Source organism: Glycine soja, chromosome 9, assembly GCF_004193775.1.
Source record: "Glycine soja cultivar W05 chromosome 9, ASM419377v2, whole genome shotgun sequence".
NCBI lineage: Eukaryota > Viridiplantae > Streptophyta > Magnoliopsida > Fabales > Fabaceae > Glycine > Glycine soja.
The window spans coordinates 38965954-38986659 of record NC_041010.1 but is presented as its reverse complement, the minus strand read 5'-3'; the positions used below and the strand labels follow the sequence as shown (position 1 = coordinate 38986659).

Here is a 20706-nt window from a genome sequence, read left to right as displayed (position 1 = left end):
GTGGTACCTCCATAGCATTGTCTAAAGAAGATTTTCTTTTTTGTTAAAATAACAAAGTTCACAGCAACTTCACTTCCACTTTGTAAATTCTTGTTAATTTGATTAAAAATACCACCTGATTCCTATTACCTGCTTTCCTGGAACCTGGTAAAATCAGAATGATATAGTCCAACCCTTCCAGAAGTTGTACTGTCACCTTGTTTACAATATTTAAGACTACACGTGTACATATTGTCTTTGACTATATACAGGAATTTAAGTATTACTGCAGATCATGCATAGAATAAATAGTGGCAGGATCTTGTAGGGTGTAGGGGTTTCCTCTCTGAGGATTTTGATCTAGTGTTCTATATGTACAAAAGAATGAGGCATTGGAAAAAGAGCAATGGACTAAACCGTGTCATGATGAATGAGAAATTCAGTGATACATGGATAAAGTTGATCTGCTGCCTGCAATATGGAGTGTAAAGTGACAAAGTTATGAAAATCCATATATTGAAAAATGTCAAGTTGGTTCAAATAAGTATGCTAGTAACTCATTTTCAATAAAATAATAATTGGAATAATCATACCAGACGACCACCCACTAAGTCATAGTGGGCATAGTGTGGACCACCAGGCTCCCCAAAGACTTTGTATGTAACCAATTCGTCAGGAATAAGCTTCACCGTTTCTGCTTCACATTTATCATTATACTCGTCACAAAAGCTAAATTATTTTTGCTTCGGAGAGAGAAAGAGAGAGTTAAGTATTTAAAAATTGAGGAGTACTAGCAACACACTTTATAACACTCTTTTTCCAACATGATCTTTCGTATTGGTTGAGTTTCATGTGAGTCTCACTAGTTTGGGAATGGAACCTATCAACTGCAAAATGTGGCCCAAATATTTAGTGAGACTCAAATGAATTTCATCTAAAAAGAGCGTTAGACAGTGTATTGCTAGCATTTTTCTTTAAAGGATTGGCTATGCAGTTTTAATACCATATACAGCTTCAGGAGGGCAGATTAAGTCTCGGTCACCAGCAATCGCTAGGACAGGAACATTACTTTTGTGGAGATGGTCCTTGTAGAAGAATGTTCCACTCCTGTCTCGTAAGCCACCTTTTTGGAAAACGGATGATAACTGCAAGAGAAGCTTGGAAGGTACGGTACCTATAAATTATGGTCCGGTTGTCAACTTGTAAGAGAAAAATTGTGACAGCTTACACAGATCACACAATGTAAGCAGTTACAGAGAACTCACATTAAAGCCTGAAAGATCTAACATTTCAATGTATGGATTTGATTAAAAGACTGGCCTTTATATAAGGCTGCTAGATCAGGCAAGCTAAGATTGAAATAAAAGGACCAAATCAACAAGTAATTTAGCATTCTAGCTATAAGAAATGGACCAGACCTAAGGAGAATTGTCCAAGTCTTATAAGGAGTATTTTAGTCATATTCCTAGCCAATGTGGCATGTGGGACATCTTAACACACATCCCTTATTCTTATGCCTGGGACTAGATATCTGGTGTGTAATTTTGCAAGACCAGACATTTATGGGTGGCGTAACATCAAGACTGGAGAGACTGAAACTGTATTGTAAATAGATTGGGACAAACTCACATCCAAAAGTTAACTCAAAGGATAAGGGTTTCCTAAGTCTTATCAGTAGTATTCTGATAATATTCTTAGCCAATGTGTGACATCTTTATACCAGCATTAGCTTGATTGAGTTGAAACTCGAACTAGATAAATAGAAGATCCAGTTGGGACTGTAGCATACTTCAACTAAGTCTGGCAATAAACTCAAATATTATCAAAGGAAAAGGAGGAAGAGTACTGCAGCTACACAAATTAGTTTAACTGGAGCATCCACAAGAGTTTATGATAAAAGCTTTATAGAGATTACTGTTGCACAGATTGATAGTGCACATTGCACACTGAAGAATTGAAATGCTGCTTTGCAATAAGCTGCAGGGCATGGATCAACTCTTAATTTATTTTAGATGAAACATATAACAATGTATTCCTCAATGGAAGTCCCTGATGCCCTACTATGTACAGTTTCATTTTGCTAAAAAAGTGCATAGATATTTTGTTGAAAGACACTCTGTAGTCTGTACAAAATGTAGCCTGAGGAAAAATTGGAACTTACCGAAGTTGTTCAAAACAAGTTTCTCAAATAGTTTTTGGTCCATCATATCTTGAGCTGAAATCTGAGAATTTAGCCAAGATAAAACATATGGAGGATAGCTAGCAAGGGGATGAACAGTAGCCATCAATGGCCCAACTGGAATAACAGGAATGTTCAAAACTCGAGTAGGTTCTGCCTGCAAAATAAGGCACAGAGTACTTAGTTTTTTGTCATCTTTAGCTTAGAGACATATCACTAGCATGGAATAAAACAAATAATTTTTTTCACCACACAATCAGTTTCTTTAAATACTTGCCAGGGGTAAAAGCAACTTGAGAGATGATCTTGAAGGGGTATAGTCTAGTGATGATGCCAAAGTAACAACAGATGCCAACCCAGGATCCTTTCCATCAAAACCTGACATAACTTATGTAGCAAAGAAGAAATGTCAATCAACACATTGATTCCCAGAAATATTTTGGAAATAGGGTCCTTCACTAATCACAATTCACAACAATGTGGTTTATATTCCACGCAAGATCTCAACCTGTCCGGAAAATTTCTGACATGATCAAAGAGGGAGATGACATGCTTGGCAAGAGACATTTATATTTTAAATGTCACCCACTTTGGTTGCAGAAAAATAACTAAGAATATTTATTGTTTCATTCTTAGAAAATAGTGATGTGTGAAATAATTAACCTACAAATATGTTGCTCTCAATAAAAAAAAATGGGCATAATAATAGATGCTAAAGCTCAATATGGTTTATAATGTCCTTTAAATGTCGGGCAATGAACTAGATGCTGCTATTGCAAAAACATTAAAAGCACTTGGTTCCACTATCATTGCAAAATAAACTGATTTATTCAATACATTAAAGATAAAAGTTGCATTTGACTATTGAAAATTATAGAATTATGTGATTATTTCTTTCAATGAGGTCAAAGAAAATTGAAGGTTGTAGCTACGTAATATTTTAGCATGCTTTTATAGGTAAAGGTTTGGAATTTATCAAATTAAAATAGAAAGGGAAATACACAAAGCAACCATGATAAATTGTGTACACAAACTTGCACCAAAAACCAAGCAAAATTGAATTTTGATATATCTGTCTAATAAATCTTGAATGAAAGTAACAAAGCCCCATCACTATAGAAGTTGCAGAAGAAATAAAATAGCAGATCCGTGGGACTTACAACAACTTGAAAGCATTGCATACAACAAGATACCCCCCATTGAGTGACCAATTGCCAGCAATTTTCCATCTCTTGGTTGGCATTGAGCCCTTATGTACTCCATCTAATGTACGAATTATCAAACCAACAATTGAAAAACAAATTTAATGAGAACATCCAAAAATTTTAGGCCAATATATAGTGGAACAAACAAATATTAAAATTACACAAAAGAAGTAACAAAATAGTTAAAAGTACAGATCTTGCTAAAAGTAATGTATCCCAAAGGAAAGTCATCTCACAGCAGCAGGTACGTCCTCTTCCAAATAATGGTCAAAGTCCCAATCATACTTGACCATCAGCTCAAGCTGTTTCTGGAACTCTTCTAGATTGGCAGCAAAACGGTCTTGCAATTCTAAAATTTTTGCTGGGAACAACAGCTGACCTTCAATAATAGCTCGAAGCCTCCGATTGAAATCCTTGATTTGTCCAGCAATTGCAGAGTTCTGTCCTTCCAACAAATCTGAAAAATATTAATTTTCATATTAGTGGTTCATATAATGATACAATATTTAAAAAGTTCCTAAGATCACTTCACCAACCTCCATTGAGAAATCCTGCAAGCCTTTCAGATATCCTTGTAAGAATCTCCATGAACCTCGTCATTAGCTGCATTTCCTCATATTTAGTTACTACCTCTGATCCTCTCGTTTTCATATGAGGAACTTCTGATACAAAAGAAGCACTGCTTTCACCAATATCATCATTAATAACAGAATCAATCTTAGAAAAATTCTTGAGGCATTCCTCATCTTCCTCCAAGCTATCTCCAAGTGTGCTCAACCCAGCACCTCGAACCTCAAGAATCCATGTATCGAAACCTTGGGCTGACATGTACCGAGCAAATGAAGACTGAACACAAACAACATTTACTCATCACGCATCCTTTAACATTGATCCTAGACTAGAACAGACTATTGCCACAAAATCAAATAACAAAACTTTTTGATTTTAATTCAAGGGCACACACAATTATTCTCAAAATCTAACACAATGAAAGCATGGAACCAAGGTTTTAATAAATGGTCTGTGACCATAATTGCTGCTCCATTTGTCTGTATTTGTTTGCAATTTCCTGTAACATCAAGGATTGCCACAAAACTGCAATTTAAAACATTGCATGGAACTATACAAGTAATGTTTAATGGGTGCAAAATCAGCATTATAATCATTCCAAAAACAAAGCTCTATGACTTTTCAATGGAAGCAAGGTCACCTCAGGAGAAAGATCATAGCCTATTGCATTGGTAGCAACCCCTGACAACAACAAAAGCGGGTGATTCCTCGACAGGGCCTGCAAAACACATGCAAAAGTTTATGCTTTTAACAACAACAACACCTTTGAATTTTGAAAAACTAACGTTAAAAAACAATGTTTTAAAAAATTGTCTGCCACCGCTATTTCAACCACAACGTCAAGATTTTTTAGCTATCGCGATCGCAATTGTAGCTGCATCGGCCGCATTGGTAAAAAATTTTCCGCAACCGCGACCGCAATTTAAAACCTTACGAAAAATATGTCAAAAGTGAAGCTTTCAGCCTTTTTTTCTCTCAATTTTTTTCGATAAAAACGAGGGAATTCGAAGATACCCAAAAGCTTCATATCATTGCATTGCCAAAAGGGTATTCAAAGAACAAAAAAAGTTGTAGAGAACTTGGGAAGAGGGTAACCTCAGGAGAAGGACGGTAGCGCCACAGAGCGAGCTTCCAATTGGAGTTCGAAACTGCCACGCGGTGAAGCTCGTCGGCGGTGCATATCGACCGCCGCTTGCCGCCTTTCTTCTCCATTCGCACTCCGTGGAACGCCGCATGCCTCGCCGGACGCGGCGTCGAGGCCCCCCGTCGATGAAAACGCGAGGGGCCTATTCGGGTTCTGGGATTCGGGTCGGGTCGTGGCGGGTCCACCCAACAGAATCCGGCGCCAATGTGGTTAAGAAGCATTTATTTTTTCTTTAATTGTTTAGTGAACAAAAACATGTGTTTTTTTTTAATTTTATTTTTATTTTTGTTTTCTTCTCTTAAGGGAGTTTGTAACTTTGGTAATTTGGTTGGTTTGCCTTACACTTTTTGTTTGTGGATTCTTATAGTAAACGGAACTACGTGAAGATAAGAAGGAAGATGAACCATTATTATGGGTTGCCATTTGCCAAAGCTGGTGTAACTTGTAAGTGTAACCGTGTAAGAGAGGTCAATTGGGTTGGAAGTCTTGTACGTAAAGAAAAACATTAATAACCATAGGTGTTCACGGAATTAAACATGTAATTGAGTTTAAAATTGTAATTATAAGGTTGGAATTTTTTTTTAAAAAAAAAACGAAAACTGAGTTAGGATTCTGAAATCTAATTTTATGGAATTTTAAATGATTATAATTTTAGGATTTATTTGGCCATTGGAATAATTGTAATTTAGAGTGTAATTCCATTTTTAATCTTATCAAATTTGAAATTGTTTTGAAATTATAAAAAGAATACCCCACAACATGACGAACATAAATTTGAATCCCTATTATGAGATTCTCACATTTAATATTTGATCAAATTTTAAATAGAATTGTCTTATAAGAAAGATACATGTAAATTCCTAACAAAAAAGAAAGAAAGATAGAGATTAGCTAGGAGAGAGGTTAAGGACTAAAATATCCAACTTATATAATCTTGAGAACTAACTTAGAAGTTTATGAAGAAAAAAAAAAGGAAAAATTACACAAATTCTCTGTAAGGTTTCTTGAGATTGCACAGAAGTTGTTTTTTTTTTTCAACATTTACAACAATTTTTCTTATACGTTTTTCATGCTATCAAGAGAGTTAGATGTAATATATAAGAACGTTAGAATAATATTATTCAAATAACTAAGAAGAGATGGTATAGGAACAAAAGAAGGGGTATTGGGGAGAATTTGATGAAACCTAAAGGAAGGTTAATTAGTATAATTTACTCTAAAAAAATCATATTTTTATAAAATCGATTATTCTGATTACAAGAACTTTTAGTCTAAAAAGTTAATTTTTTGTCACTTTTGTTTCTTAATTAACACTAGTTTCGATCAACTTCTTATAAATATATGAATGAGTTTAATAGATAAGTCCGTGTAAAAAAGTTATATTATCAACTAATTAGATATTATTTTTGATATGATTCTTAAAGTAGTTATTATTGAAATTAATAAATTTATTATCCATAATAATTTATAATTAGATGAGTGTAGAAAAGTTATTTAACTTCTCAATTAGCATTTATGAACTTATAAATACTTTTTTTAAAAGAATATTAAAATTCTTATATCAATTGAAAAACTTTCATACTTTAAAAGTTAACCCACTTAAAACTTGATTTATCAATAGGTGGTCGAATTAAATACATATATTTAATTTTATTCTTTTCAAATAAAGTTTTCAGTTTGAGTAATTTTATGCACCGAAAGACCACTTCATTGATAATATCATCATACTGTAATTTTTTTTCGACTCAAATATCCTCCAACATGTAGTGTAAAAGAAAAATTAAAACTTAATCAATTTTCCTTTTAAAAAAAAAACTTAATCCATTTGTAGGAAAGAAAAGAGGACAAATTAATGGGTTAATTTCCTTAATTAAGAGGTTATTTGAACATAAAATAAAAGAAAACAAATTAAAATGAACAGGAGTGTGTTGGAAATTAGAGGGTGCCTGTGGTGGGGTTCTTTATCTTCAGGGAAAAAAAAATTAGTTGGGTCCCAAAACTAATTATCCACTTATGAATAGACGTTAAGGGTGGTTGGTTTGTTATTTTGTTAAAAATGAATGAATAAATTACGCGAACCAGTGGACCAATATGGAAAGAAGAAAAATTATCAAGTGCTATCCTCAAATATTCTCATTGCTTGTGTTTGTGATTGCCTTTCTGGTTCTCAAAATTGTCTCGTATTGGGAGATTTTATGGCTAAAGCCTAGTATGAGAGAGAATGAGAGAATGTGAGAAATTATTGATTTTCTAATCCAAACTGAAAGTGTTGTTCGTTACTCATGTTTTGGAACCGCTGAAAAGGATGATCGACTAACATCGAAACATTAACAATAGAGGTTGAATAAACAAGAAAAAGTTGTAAAAGGGTTTAGAAAAATATTAACAATTATATTGTACGTATGAATATAATATACTCCATAAAATATTGGTTTTGAATTTTGAAATTATATTAAGCACGGATAACAATTTTAAAGTTGTGTGTATCAAAATTATAGGATTCAATAAGTTTTTGTTTCTTCAATTATTTCAGATTTTGATTTTTAATCCCTCTTAAAAAGTTTGTTTCATTTCTAATTTCTCATTTATTTTTTATTGTTCAAAATTAGTCCCTTAAAGGGTCTAAAAAAAGGTAAAGATTCAACTTCACAAAATTAATTTTGAGCCATAAAAATAAATAAGAAATTAAAAATAGGAAAAAAAAATTAGAGGAACTAATATTACTCATTGAAATTTAGTAAGGACTAGGCAAATTTTTTTTAAGAGAAACTAAAATAAAAATACAAAATGATTGAAGACCAAAACTTATTTAACCCTAAATTATAATAAAATTATTGTATGATTCAAGGTGACTTTTAGAAAGCCAATAATTCTAAGAACAACTTTTGGGTATTACTATGGTACTTTTTTCTTTTCTAAGCAATTATGTTATTTAATATGCATCAACACATGATAATCAAATTTGTATAAATTGTTGATGCCTTGATAATATAAAGTGATATGCTATTATTTAATCATAAATTATGATATATTTTAAATTTTTTATTTTATAATAATTATCTTAAAAATCATACTAATAATTGATAATGAATCAAGGACCCTATCAAAAGAGGAGGGGAGTAACTTTTTTTACATAATTATTTAAATATTTAACTTTTAATAAATAATTATTTAATGAATAATAAGTTTAAAAAATATTTTGTTAATAATTTTGTGGATAAAATTAGAGATATAATGTACTACTAGAAAAAAATTAAACAAATATCAACTAAAAAACTATTTTTCTTATATATTTTCTTTATTAATGTTTTTTTATTTTAATTTTTCTATTTTTTTTCTTATATATAAAAGTGATCCTAAGGAAGGGGGATATAAGACCTCTACTTGCTTACGCTTCGACCCATCTCTTTAGCAATATATAACCATTAAACTCATAAAATTTTACTAACTATGCTAAAATGTGAAAATCCTTCCATTAACTCCATGCAGGTTTTTCACATCATCCCATGCACAAGGGTATATAAATTCAACACTACCTTGAATGATTAGGAAAGTATAAAGTTGACTTTAGAATCATATTTAAAAGAGTTTTCTTAAAACTCATCTTCAGTTGTAGATATTCCCTAATTTTTAAGCCAATTTAAAAAACTTTATTAAGAACTCAGCATTTAACAAATGCTTTACAACTAAGCCTAGCTAAGTACCTATATCACAATTCACAGCAATTATCACAAAACTTAGATAAATTTCCTTAGGTTGTCGTTAGTTTTGACATCGTTTTCTAACGAAAACGTATTATATAATGTCTGCATTATCTCTTACGTCTGTTGATTAAACTTTATGTGGGAGGACAAATGACTTAATAGCAAAGCAAAGAGAGGCATGTCATATCCAGAAAAGCCTAATCTCACGTCATGAAAAGCAGGCTAAAAGAACTACGATAATTAATTGAATGAACCTCTAGCATCATGCAGAGTGTTTGGTTTAACAAGGTAAAAAAAATGAGTTTTCATGTCATGAAATGTGAGTTACATACCCCCTCATCCCCTCTATTTTTTTTTTCATATACCAAAAGTCACAGCATAACATTAATAAATATGCCATATCACTATATATGTTTCGACTTTCAAGAACAAATGGGGGAATATGCTACAATTAATCTCGTATCTCCATTTAAGTCTATGATTGCAATAAAATATATTATTAAGAGACACAAAGGCACGTCCTAATTCAGGTATCATAGATGTAAGTGAAAACTGCGCGTTCTAGTCTGTAGATCTTGAATTACAGCTAGATCTTGGGCACGTTGCATGCATGTTCATAGATTCTCCCTCACTTGTATTTATATATGCCCATAATAAATGTCAGAAAAGAGTGATACTTGCATCATGTCTATTCTGTAACAATTTTTGTGTAAGAGACAAATAGCGTATTTGGCTTATTAATTCACATCTGGTTTTTCACATTTATTGAAAAGCTAACAGTTATAACTTATACGTTTCAATGGTGATTTCTTTCTTCAATGGGTTTCCAAGCATGGTGGAAGTCATTCCAATGATTACGACTTTAAAAAGTTTTAAGGCTCACGACACAGATTTCATAACTAACCAATCTTTCACTAACCATCTGTTAAAGAACAAGTGCTGTTAAGCTAATAAAGATTTCAATGACAACCCTTTTCTTATAAACCGCATGTCAGGATATCCACAATTCCACCGAGCCATTTTCTTTGGCTTAGTCAAATTCGATTTATTGACCTATCTTTACTAAATTACTCGAATCACTTTCATGCACTATTTGAGCATGTCACATCTGATCTGATTATTTTTTAGCATAGTTAAGGTTAACTTCAAAACAAGACAAAATGTAGAGATAATCAAATGGCTGAATTACTTCACGAAATCTGATGTTGGTTTTGTTAATCAGAAGAAAACAAAAATAAACGTGACTGTCAAGTGATTCCAAGTCTAAAACAATATAATAACATTTGGATAGAAAAGCAATAAAAAAAAAAAAAAAGGTCCCTCAATAAAGCTAATGGCAGCAACTTGCTTTATTCAACTGAGTAAATTGTGATGACCAGAAATTAGCTGTTTGCAAAATATCATCTTACATGTCATTCATTTCCACATAGATAACAAAAAGAAATAACCTATGATTTTAGTCCTTATTTTTTTTTTTTTTCTGTAGAAAGTAGGGTCCATATGTTCATGGTTAAAAAATGAAAGTAAAGTCCAATTACCCCTCTCACCCCACCCCACCCCTCCCCTACATGCCTCCACCAAACTCATTCATTCATTCATTCATTTTTCTTCCACTTTTGGTTCATACTGGTTGTGATGCTCTATTTGGCTGCTGAATGTTGTCTGCAGGAAACTGTTTTGAAGCATCTGATAGTGCTGCAGCAGCTGCAGCTGGGGTCATGGATTGGTACTGAGGAAGCAATGTAGCATTAGTGGTTTGTTGTTGAGTGTAGTAAGCTTGATCTTGCAAATGGCCACCATATTCATAGCCATAATTAGTAGTAGTAGTAGTAGTACTAGAGGGAGCCACAGCAATGGACTGTGGTTGATGGTGGAACTGAGACAAACCCACATACTGTGGCTGAAATTGGTTGGTAGGTATTGGAGCATATCCAGGATTTGATGGAGCCATAGTTGGGCTAAGTGACTTGGTGGAGTAAATAGGTGGAGTACCATCTTTGTATGCTGCTGAGGTAACAACACTTTGTGGCATTAATGGCCTGCTTGAAGCTACCACATTAGGGTCAGAAATATTGTGCTGCAATGCCATGTTGTAGGGTTGTGTTACTTGTGTAGGTCCAACAGGCATCACATAAACTGGGTACTGTTGTTGACTTATATGAGGGTGAAGTTGTTGTAGTTGTGGTGGTGGGGCATAAACTGGGTAGTATGATGAAACTGGCACTGGACCTGTGGCTGCAGGGTGGTGGATGTAGTGATTGTTGGCATGGATCAATGGCTGCTGCTGCTGGAATTGTTGCTTGGTTTGATCCAATTGTGGGGGTAATGTGTAGCCAGAATCTTGAAGTTGTCCTTGGACCTGAATCATCTGATCAGATATTTCACTCTTTGCATTTGGCATAGCAGCAACAACTTTGTTGTCTAGTAGTGTGGCTTGGACTTGATCTTGGTAGTAAACAGTCTTGGAGAAAGAATTTGCAGATGCAATACTACTATCACTGAAAATATTCACCAAAAAACAATACTTTCAAAACACATTATCATCAATTCATCACAAAAATTCAAAATTTTCAAATTTGTGTTTTTTCCTTAAAAACCACTATATTGATTATTGACAATAGCAAAGGAAAAAAAAACAAAAAAGGTTAATTTACTAATATGACAGAAATTAATCAAGGGGGATTAGCTCAATTGGATGAGTAGGGTGAGTGAGTTATTATAAATTTCCTCACACTGTTTTTGATTCCTACGGATAAAAAAAATATGATAGAAATTACACACCTTGCTACTGAATCAGGAGAAGGCAAACCCACGCCACCACTAGTCCTAGGCTGCACAAGCTGCATTGGCAAAGGGGGCTTCCGAAACCCAGGATCTGACCTCTCATCCTCATAAACAACTCTATTCATCACATTATCACTAGTAGTAATCACCCCAACTGATGCCATGGTCACAGCTGCAGGAATTACAGGCACAGGCACTGTAGAAGAAACAACATTCACCAATCCATCATCTGGCTTCACCCCACTTGCAATTGTCATCTGAGCAAACTGCTCCTCCACCACCATCCCGACCTTGTTCTCTTGATGAAGCCTACTACCATTGTCATCAACACGAACCCGAATCGGAGGTAGATTAGCTAGAGAAGGAGAGAAAGAAGGAGAAGAAGAACTGTTGTTCTCCATCATAGGTGAACCAGGTGTTGATTGCACTTGCACCACTTCAGGCAAATTCTTAACCTTGCAGTTGTTAGCATCAGGCAAAGCCTCCAAGTTGTTGCTTGAACCACTAGCACTAACACCAACACCAACACCAACACCAACACCATCAAGGTTAACAAAGGAATCCCCTGCAGCAGAATCTGACACCACTCTTGATATCATGCCAGAGTTGTTAAGTGCATCAACAAACCATGTCTCTGACTTGGAATCATCAAGGAGTGACCCCATTGAAACTGTGGCCTCAGGTTTGGTGAAGAACAAGAACAACCTGAGCCGCGAAGAAGCCGAACCTTTTGCCATTATACGATCATACTCTTCCACCATGTTGTCAAGGTCTTCGTCAGTGGTAACAGTGATTAGGCTATCAAGGTCTTCATTGGGAAGCTGGTACTTGAGTGTGAAGGGTCTTCCATTGAGAATGGTTCGGGAAAGCCTTGCACACAAGTCTTTCAACGACGAATGGCGGTCCACAACGACGATCCTCGTGTCACCGCCGACATAGCAGAGAGACTTGTCGTGAGGGCGTGGCATGATGTGGCCACCGTAGCTGCACATGAGGCGCAGCTTAGCGCCAGGAACGGCCGGTAGAGTCTCATCATTCCACGTTTCCGAGTTTCGGGAACGTGGAGAGAAAGACTCTACTGAGTCAGGATGGTTTTTTTGAGTGGTGGCAGAGAGGGGTGGAGGATCCATTAGGAGTAGTGGTGGAGTGGATCCTCTGTTTTGCTCTGTTTTGGGGCAGAGTGGTAACAGAGGAGAAACAGAGTTAGTGGGAGTGATATTCTTATAGGTTGGTGGAAGTGGGATTTATTCCTTCTTTTTCTTTGGAATGTAACTTTATGAGTAAAAAGCAAACAATATAGGATACCTCATTGGCAATTAGGGCCCTTGTCTGTTACAACTTGTTTGGAGCTGTAATTTTGTACCTTCCAGCTTTTGCCAATGTATTCATTCCATCGGTAGTTTCAAAGATCAAAAGAAAAAAAAAACAAATCAAAATCAGCCAAAGATTGAAAGAATTAAATTGACACAAGATGGCTTCAATTCAACTTTTGGCTTACATTCAGGGGTGTGGTGGTTCATTTTCATTTTCATTTTCAAATGCTGAAATTTCAGTTGGTATGGTATTCCTCTTATATCTTTATTTTATTTTATTAGATGAGTAAGAGTTGGTTGATGTAATGAGTAGTACACAAAATAAATAATAAAAAGAGTAATACCCCGAATGAAAGCTTGTGGAGGATTATTAAAGCGATTAAGTTTGTCTCAGAATAATTCATAGTTTCATACAATATTTGTACAAGTATATCACCTTCTATAAAGAACACTTTTTGTTTCACATCTCAGCCCCTTGCAATAGCCTTCTTTGTTAGAACCTTTACAATTTAAATCTGAAGTCAACTCTAGTATAAATTTTCAAAATAAAGTATTCACATAATCACATGTTTAATATTTCTTGCAATAATGATATGTGCAGCTGAGTGTGATTGAAACATAATTTGTGTGAACTTTATATCCAATTACATTTTTTTTGTTTGACTACTTGAGCTCAAATAAAATAAAATCACTGAAGACAATAAAGTTTTCTTTTCCAGATTTTAATGGAGTTGCATTTTCAAAAATAGATTACAAGTTAGATCAAGCCGTTGCTAGTTGATTAGGCACTTTGTGGTTATCCAATTGCATTTTGGATTCATGTCTTTGGTCCAAGTCTTTTCCTTAATATTTAATACACGAATATGCTCCTAATTTCTGGTCCCATCCTTTTAAATTTTAGAACATCTCTTTCTTTTCCCGTGAACTTTATAATTAAACCAACACCCCAATATGTCAACCAAAAATTAAAAAGAACAACTCAATTCAACATGTACCAAAAATAATTAAAAAAAGTCATAATTATAGTAATAAAAACAGTGATAATTGCATTTTTTTTCCTTTCATGACAAGATTTATCTGGTTATACCCTTTATTTGCTTCTATGTATATTCCCTTGGTTGTGAGGGAATTGAACAAGCACATGCACACATTGAATCTATTGGTACTTGTGCACACCTTGCAAATTCACAGCTTGAATTGGCTGGTCATAAACGCAATCTACAATGCTTATGCATTTTCTTGACTTGTCCTTTTGAGTTGGCATCCCCTCACGCACGAGGGGGCTGCTTGAGAAAACCACAACCCAAGGGAGCAACTATAGGAAAGTAACATGTTCAAAACACAAAACAAGGCTATTTGATAGCTTTGGTGGCTCATTTTTTTATTTATTGAATTGTGTTAACATAACTAGAGATGGTTCTCTTATTGTGGGGTAAAAGTCACATTCATTTCTTGGTTCTCACATCACATTCATTGGTTAGAGTGCTTGATTTTGGTAATATTTTTTTTTCATGTTGTTAAATGTTTAAAGTTTTCGTCAAATTTATGTCATTTGTAACAGTGCTCCTAATGAATGGGCAAGTAAAGAGTAAATCATTCCCTTCACTTTGTGGCTGAAATGATGCTCTCAAGAGTCCCATGATTAGGAATTTGAAAGTTTGTTTCTGCATCCTCAGATTGGAACCTGCTAGTATAATATTATATCTGATTTGATACATATCCAGTTGACATCTACTATATATTCTACTTTTCCTAACTTGATTACAAAACAAAATGAAAATTTATTAAAACATGCAAGGAGCCAAAGCTTGCATTCTATACCATCCATTTGCAAGACTTGACTAGTTTTCAATAGGGATTACTGCTTGAAATTTGTATGAATATTTTCATAAGCCATTATTGTCCTTTGTCTCTTCTGGAGCTATGGACTCTCTCTCTCTCTCTCTCTCTCTCTCTCTCTCTCTCTCTCTCTCTCTCTATATATATATATATATATATATATATATATATATATATATATATATATATATATATATATATACCAAATTAATTTTGCAATACTGTTTCAAGAGATTAAGCTGCTTCAAAGACAATATATTCTGACTTATCCAACAACAAAATATATATATTCTGGCTTGATATAAAGAAGCGGGGTAATTAATTTTTGGAAGAGAAAAATCCATTTTTGATGTAAAATAATTGAAAAATAATAATTTAAGAAAATAAAAAAACTGATATTTGTGGAAAAATAAATTGAAATATTTTTTATTATAAAAAATAACCTGAAATTAAATATTGTAATATTAATTCTAAAGAGTTAAAATTTAAGAAAATAAATAAATAGTAACCATTAATTTAATGATTTAAAAAAAATGAAAGGCAAAGAAGAAATTTTATTAATAACACATGAATTTGAACACAAGATGTGCCCAAACCATGCCAAACATATGTAAAATCTTAAAATAATAATATAATACATGGATATCTTATCTGGAAAACATTAATAAAAACGTATGGCCTTAGTCTCTTGAATGAAAACAAACAGTCTCGGTCAACTTAAAGAATAATATAAAAAAACACACTCTGAACATAATATTTCAAAATGATACGCAAGCATCACATTTATCTCATTTTAAAGTTTAAAGACTTAAAATTGTTATCCAGTTGAGGATAATGTTTGGTACCTCATATGAATGACTTTTCAACATTTTACACTAGTATTGATTCAAGGATAATTTTAATTTTACATGATTTTAGAAAGATAAAAATAATAGACAATATAAAAATAACAGACAATTTTAATTTCACATTAGGTGCATCTGTTTAGTTTAGTTCACAATTCAAATCAGCCCAGTTCCAGGAATCATTAAGTAGGGGGAATTCTATTTGAACCACGTTTCTGCTCTTCATATTCCCTTACACTTTTCTTTACATTTTAAAGGCAGTTTTCAAAATATATTTTTACATTTCAAAAATTGATTTTCAGAATAAAATAGGGTGCTAAAAAATCGGTGAGAATAGAATTGATGTCCATTATATGGCCGGGGCAATTATTTTGGACCTATCAGCCTTGCCTGACGGTCTGGTAATTATAATTGTATTAAAAACCTAATAATGATCGAAATTGAAATTTTTTATAATATTTAATGTTATTAATATATCTTACTATAATTTAAATAAAATTTATATTGTTATTGTTCCATCAATACCTTTAAAATATTCCTTAATAACCCTTAAAAATGATTGGTTTTTTTTTTGTCTATTATAAGAGGCTAAAATATGGAGAACCTTTCTCTCTCTCAGACTGAAGTCTTTTTCTTTACTTTTTTAATTTGAATTCTATTCATAAGTTGTTGTTTTTCAAAAAAAAAAAAAAACGAATGAAACCATTACACTTATTATAAAGGAAATGGACATTTATAAAATCCTGAGTTCACCAGATCGAAATACAAAAGGATCCAACTCACGAATTTTGACTTGCAAAATAGATAAAAAGGAGAATTATAGATCAATTGACTAGAGGATAAAAAGAATGTTGGATGTAGCTAGACGAAGAACATGTTTCCTAACCACTTTTTTCAAGCTAATTGCCCTTTTTTTTTCAAAAAATTTAAAGAATTAATGAAAATAAGTAACTATTTCTTTTTAAAAAAATTAAAGTCAACTAAACAAGAAATAAGTTTACCACAAAATGAGTTAAACATAATGAAGTTCCCGGGAGCAAATCTTCTACTCTAGGTTATTAGAGCAATATTTGGAGCAGTAAAATTTTTATTGGTCAATCTTATTCTTAAATCATAGACCTAATTACGTCACATTCATTCTCTATTAAAAAAAAAATTATTCAAATTCTGCATTCACCCACACCACTTCACCTATGCCGTCACTCATTCTTTTGCAACCGGCATCATACAAGTATATCAATTTACACGCAACCATTTTCAATAAAAAAATCACCACCGCTCATACCCCACAATCATTTTCAATTTAAACACAGTATGCCAATTGAGATTTGTAAGCCTTAACTAGATATCAATATTTCACCAAAAGAACTAAATATCATTAAGTAAACAATGTATCTTCTGAAATCCAAAACAATTGTAACCACCACAAAATAATTGTAACTTCATATCATAACAACTTTAAAAATATATATATCAGAAAAATCCTTGAACCAACTATCAAAATCGATGTCAGCACATCGTCCAAGAGCTTTCATAATTGGTATCAAAAGGCTTACATGCATCGCCAATCGTGTCCTGCACATTTTATATAAACGTGTTAGTTATGAAAAACATAATATCCTATTAGTTTCATTAACTTAATGAAAACACAGAGTTTACCTAAACATTTTCAAAATCCTAAGAAACAAAATACTGAGAACAAAAGGTACTCGAATCTTGCTGCAAGGAAATAAATAAATAACAGTCAATATATACTAGAAAAACAAACTCATAATTATATAGAAACAATTTTTTTTAAATATACACACTGTCAATAATTGAGTAAAATGGTCTTGAGTTTTAATTGAGTGGTAATGCACACCATAATTTGTTAAATTTCTACCCAAGTCACGTGAACCCTACAAGTGAAAATACTATTTTGGAAATATTTATAACACAAGATTTTATTTGGAAATTCAAAGAAAAATATCAATGTACCTTTGTAAGTTCTTGAAATGGAAGAGGACAATAGTCACAACAGGTTGTGGGCATGAAGTGGAAGAGTCAAATGAAAATGACTTTGGCTCCAATTTAGTGTGCTTCTTTTTTCTTTTCTTTTACCTAACAACTTCTTATTCGACGTCTACCTCGCTCTCTATTTTCTTTTATCTTGATTCCCTTTGCTTTTTTCAAAGACAAACTTCTAGGACTCAGTATTTCATCATTGTCACTCTCAAATTCTGAATTTTGGTCTCACCTAGATTTTGTGGCTCAATGTTTCACAGTCAGTTTCAGATTTACGCTCTTCAAGTACTATGTTCTTCAAACATGCTTCCACCTCTTGCATAATCTTATCCTCAAATTTCTTAACTATCAAAATGGTTTTCTCATATTCTGCTGTTCTTGTTGCAATCCTAAAAAGCACTCGACACATGTCTTTATAACGACTTCCAGCATTATCTTTATTACTATTATTACAAGGACTTGTAGAAACTTGAACAAAATCTTTCATAACTCAAACTTTAGAATCTGTACACCACCTCTTCATCACATATTCAGACGGAATTCTTCTAATGTTTCGAGCATCAAGAACCTTCAATGCATGACAACACAAAATGCCAACAAAATCAAATTTTTTACAACTACATTTGAGCTCACCACTACATGCATCAAAAGTCAAAGAATGCTCATAGGATTTGCCGTATGTATTCACATAATATTGGGATGTTGTTCCTATATCTCCAACATGTTGGATATTCAAATTCCAAGTCAACCAAAGTTCCTTTTGAAACATTTCATAAACTATTGGTGTATATATATAGACTTTGCGGCATGCTTTAGAATTCCCACAGGCCGGTGCAACCAATGCTGGTGTGCTTTGGCTTGCTTTGAAATCTTCTTTTAGCTCTAAATAGGAAATGAGAAAAAGAAATAAAATAAATGAAATGGTACATTTATGAATATTATAGAGAATGAATCTAGTGTGGTTAAGTGTATGGTTTAAGGCTAAGATTGATCAATAAAGGTTTTACTACTCCAAATACTGTTATAATCTACTACAGATGTTATGCACTCGTAGCTCCCAATGTCAAAGGGAGAACAATTATATTTCTTTCGTCTCTAATTATAAAATTTTTATTTTAAAAAAATGATTTCCTTTTTCTAATTTTTAGATATATTAACTATTTTTTTCTACTTATATTTACTTAATTATTCTCTTTAAATATTAATAAAAAATAAATAAGTGAATAATTTTATAATCATAACATAAATAATTGATAAATTTAATGTAATAATTACTTTTTTTAAGGGACACAAATTAGTTAAAAGGATTGTATAATTAAGGACGGAGGAAATATCTCATTGAATAATTACTCCTAGAATGCAAAATTTAACAAAGTTGGACAACCACTAGCCCAATACTTTCCTCTTAGTCTCAAATATAAGAAGAAGAAAATATCACACTAATTAAGTTAGTTAATCATATTTAATTACATTAATTTTAATTAAAAAAAATATTTTTTAATTTATTTTTTTTATTAAAATTTGATATCAAGGATAAAAAATAATTATTGAAACTAATACTTCGATTAAATGATTTAATGATATTTTTTAGAAATATATAATAATAATAAATAAGGTAAAGTTAGTTGAAATTTTTTTATTGTTTAATACCTTAAAGAAATGCTCTAAGTATTATATAAGAAATGTCAAATTAATACCTTAAAAAGTAAATACTAAATATTCGTTGCATTTTGTTGAAATAAACACTTTTCTTTTAAAAGACTAGTCCAAACTAGTAATGAGAAGTTTGTATAAAATTTTAAGTTCAAGCCTTTATTTTCTAAATATTTTAAGTTCAAGCCTATTATGCTAAAAAAAAAAACACGTTTCTTTATATATAATAATAGTACTTTTTCCCTTGAATTAATGCTCATGAAAGCAAATTAAACTCCATTAATATATATAGACAATAAATAACAATATTACTGACAACCACCGTCAAATTAATAAACTCAATAAATACCAAAGCTAACGTAATGGAAGTTGGTTTCTGGGATTAATAATTATGTCATTCAATTCTCAACAATCAACAGTGTCAACAGGTTACTAGAAATGAATACACACTGAGTGCACAAACATTTTTTTCAAGAAAAAATTGTAAGGGTATATATGTTTGATGCATATTGAGAGATAATATATGCAGAACTTTGAGCAAGAAATTAAGTTATAATATAACTTTTTTTTTGTCTGTAATGTAGTAATCCATGCACAATATATATACAATAAATTTATAGGTGGAGGCTTGTTGTTCTCCATTTGTGATGATGATATTTGCCCAAAATTGACAGCTATTATTAGTTCTGTGATGCAGCGTTATATGTTGGACAAAATATTGTTTCAAAATTTTTTGAATGACAAATTTAGACTTTCATTTAATACTAATTCTTTTGATTTGTTCTATCCCAAGACAATTATTAACATCAAACATAAATTAAGCATTTTTTTCCTTTTTACAAAACAATCCTTTATTTTAGCGAATTAAAATGCACTCTAAAAGTTTTAAGTCGTGCACTGGTTTATATATAGCCATTGAACTACACATATATTTCTTTTCCTACAAATAAATATTGATCATATATGATTTAGCACCAACTTTACAAATTAAGAGTCTTATTTTTGCATAAGCAATATAAGTATGGAACCTTAAAGATATATGCCAATCCAAATAAATAAATGAAAGATAACGAAATAAGATGAGAAAAAAATCTTGAAAACTTATATATTAAATTTTTATTTTTAAACCTTCAAATCATTTCATTACCAAAAATTTATTGTAAACTCTCTAAATATTTTGTAACAATTAAGTTTTTGAAATACTTAAATAGAAAAGTATTACAGTATTTAAAAAATTAAAAGAGACTAATGCTGTGTAAAAAATATTAAAAACTAAAATGAAACATTAATCATAACAAATTGATGAAAATTATAATTATATTTAAGTGTAGTAAATTTTTCTGAATCCAACCACCACCTCCTCATGTTAGTTGGCTTTAAATTTCAATTGAATCAGCTAGAAGCAGAGTCCTTTGGCATAGGTTGCATCACTTGCATGACAATTAATGAAAGCGAATCACATCTTTTTCCTTTGAAAGAAGGTTCTT

The 20706-nt window shown here is 32.2% G+C and overlaps 2 protein-coding genes across 6 annotated transcripts; both read right to left on the bottom strand.

Annotated features, from left to right (window-relative positions):
- Nucleotides 1–63: 63 nt before the first annotated feature.
- Nucleotides 64–5443, bottom strand: LOC114367098. Of its 5 annotated transcripts, XR_003657113.1 has the most exons (11): nt 5029–5443; nt 4574–4651; nt 3900–4209; nt 3600–3820; nt 3319–3421; nt 2436–2545; nt 2141–2315; nt 983–1153; nt 782–866; nt 573–673; nt 64–450 (listed from the first exon to the last, which is right to left on the bottom strand). XR_003657113.1 is itself a non-coding variant. In XM_028324202.1 (10 exons), the coding sequence occupies exons 1-10, from the start codon at nt 5296–5298 to the stop codon at nt 391–393; spliced, it is 1593 nt and encodes a 530-aa protein (XP_028180003.1). In that variant the 5' UTR covers nt 5299–5443; the 3' UTR covers nt 64–390. The 5 variants fall into 5 exon arrangements, 4 of the variants coding, with proteins under 4 accessions (XP_028180003.1, XP_028180001.1, XP_028180004.1 ...); XM_028324202.1 differs by lacking the exon at nt 782–866 and having other exon boundaries at nt 573–676; nt 2436–2536; XM_028324200.1 differs by lacking the exon at nt 782–866 and having other exon boundaries at nt 573–676; nt 5029–5442.
- Nucleotides 5444–10106: 4663 nt separating this feature from the next.
- On the bottom strand, nt 10107–12995 carry LOC114368801. The gene is made up of 2 exons (XM_028326058.1): nt 11563–12995; nt 10107–11279 (listed from the first exon to the last, which is right to left on the bottom strand). The coding sequence occupies exons 1-2, from the start codon at nt 12693–12695 to the stop codon at nt 10403–10405; spliced, it is 2010 nt and encodes a 669-aa protein (XP_028181859.1). The 5' UTR covers nt 12696–12995; the 3' UTR covers nt 10107–10402.
- Between the last annotated feature and the right edge of the window lie 7711 nt (nt 12996–20706).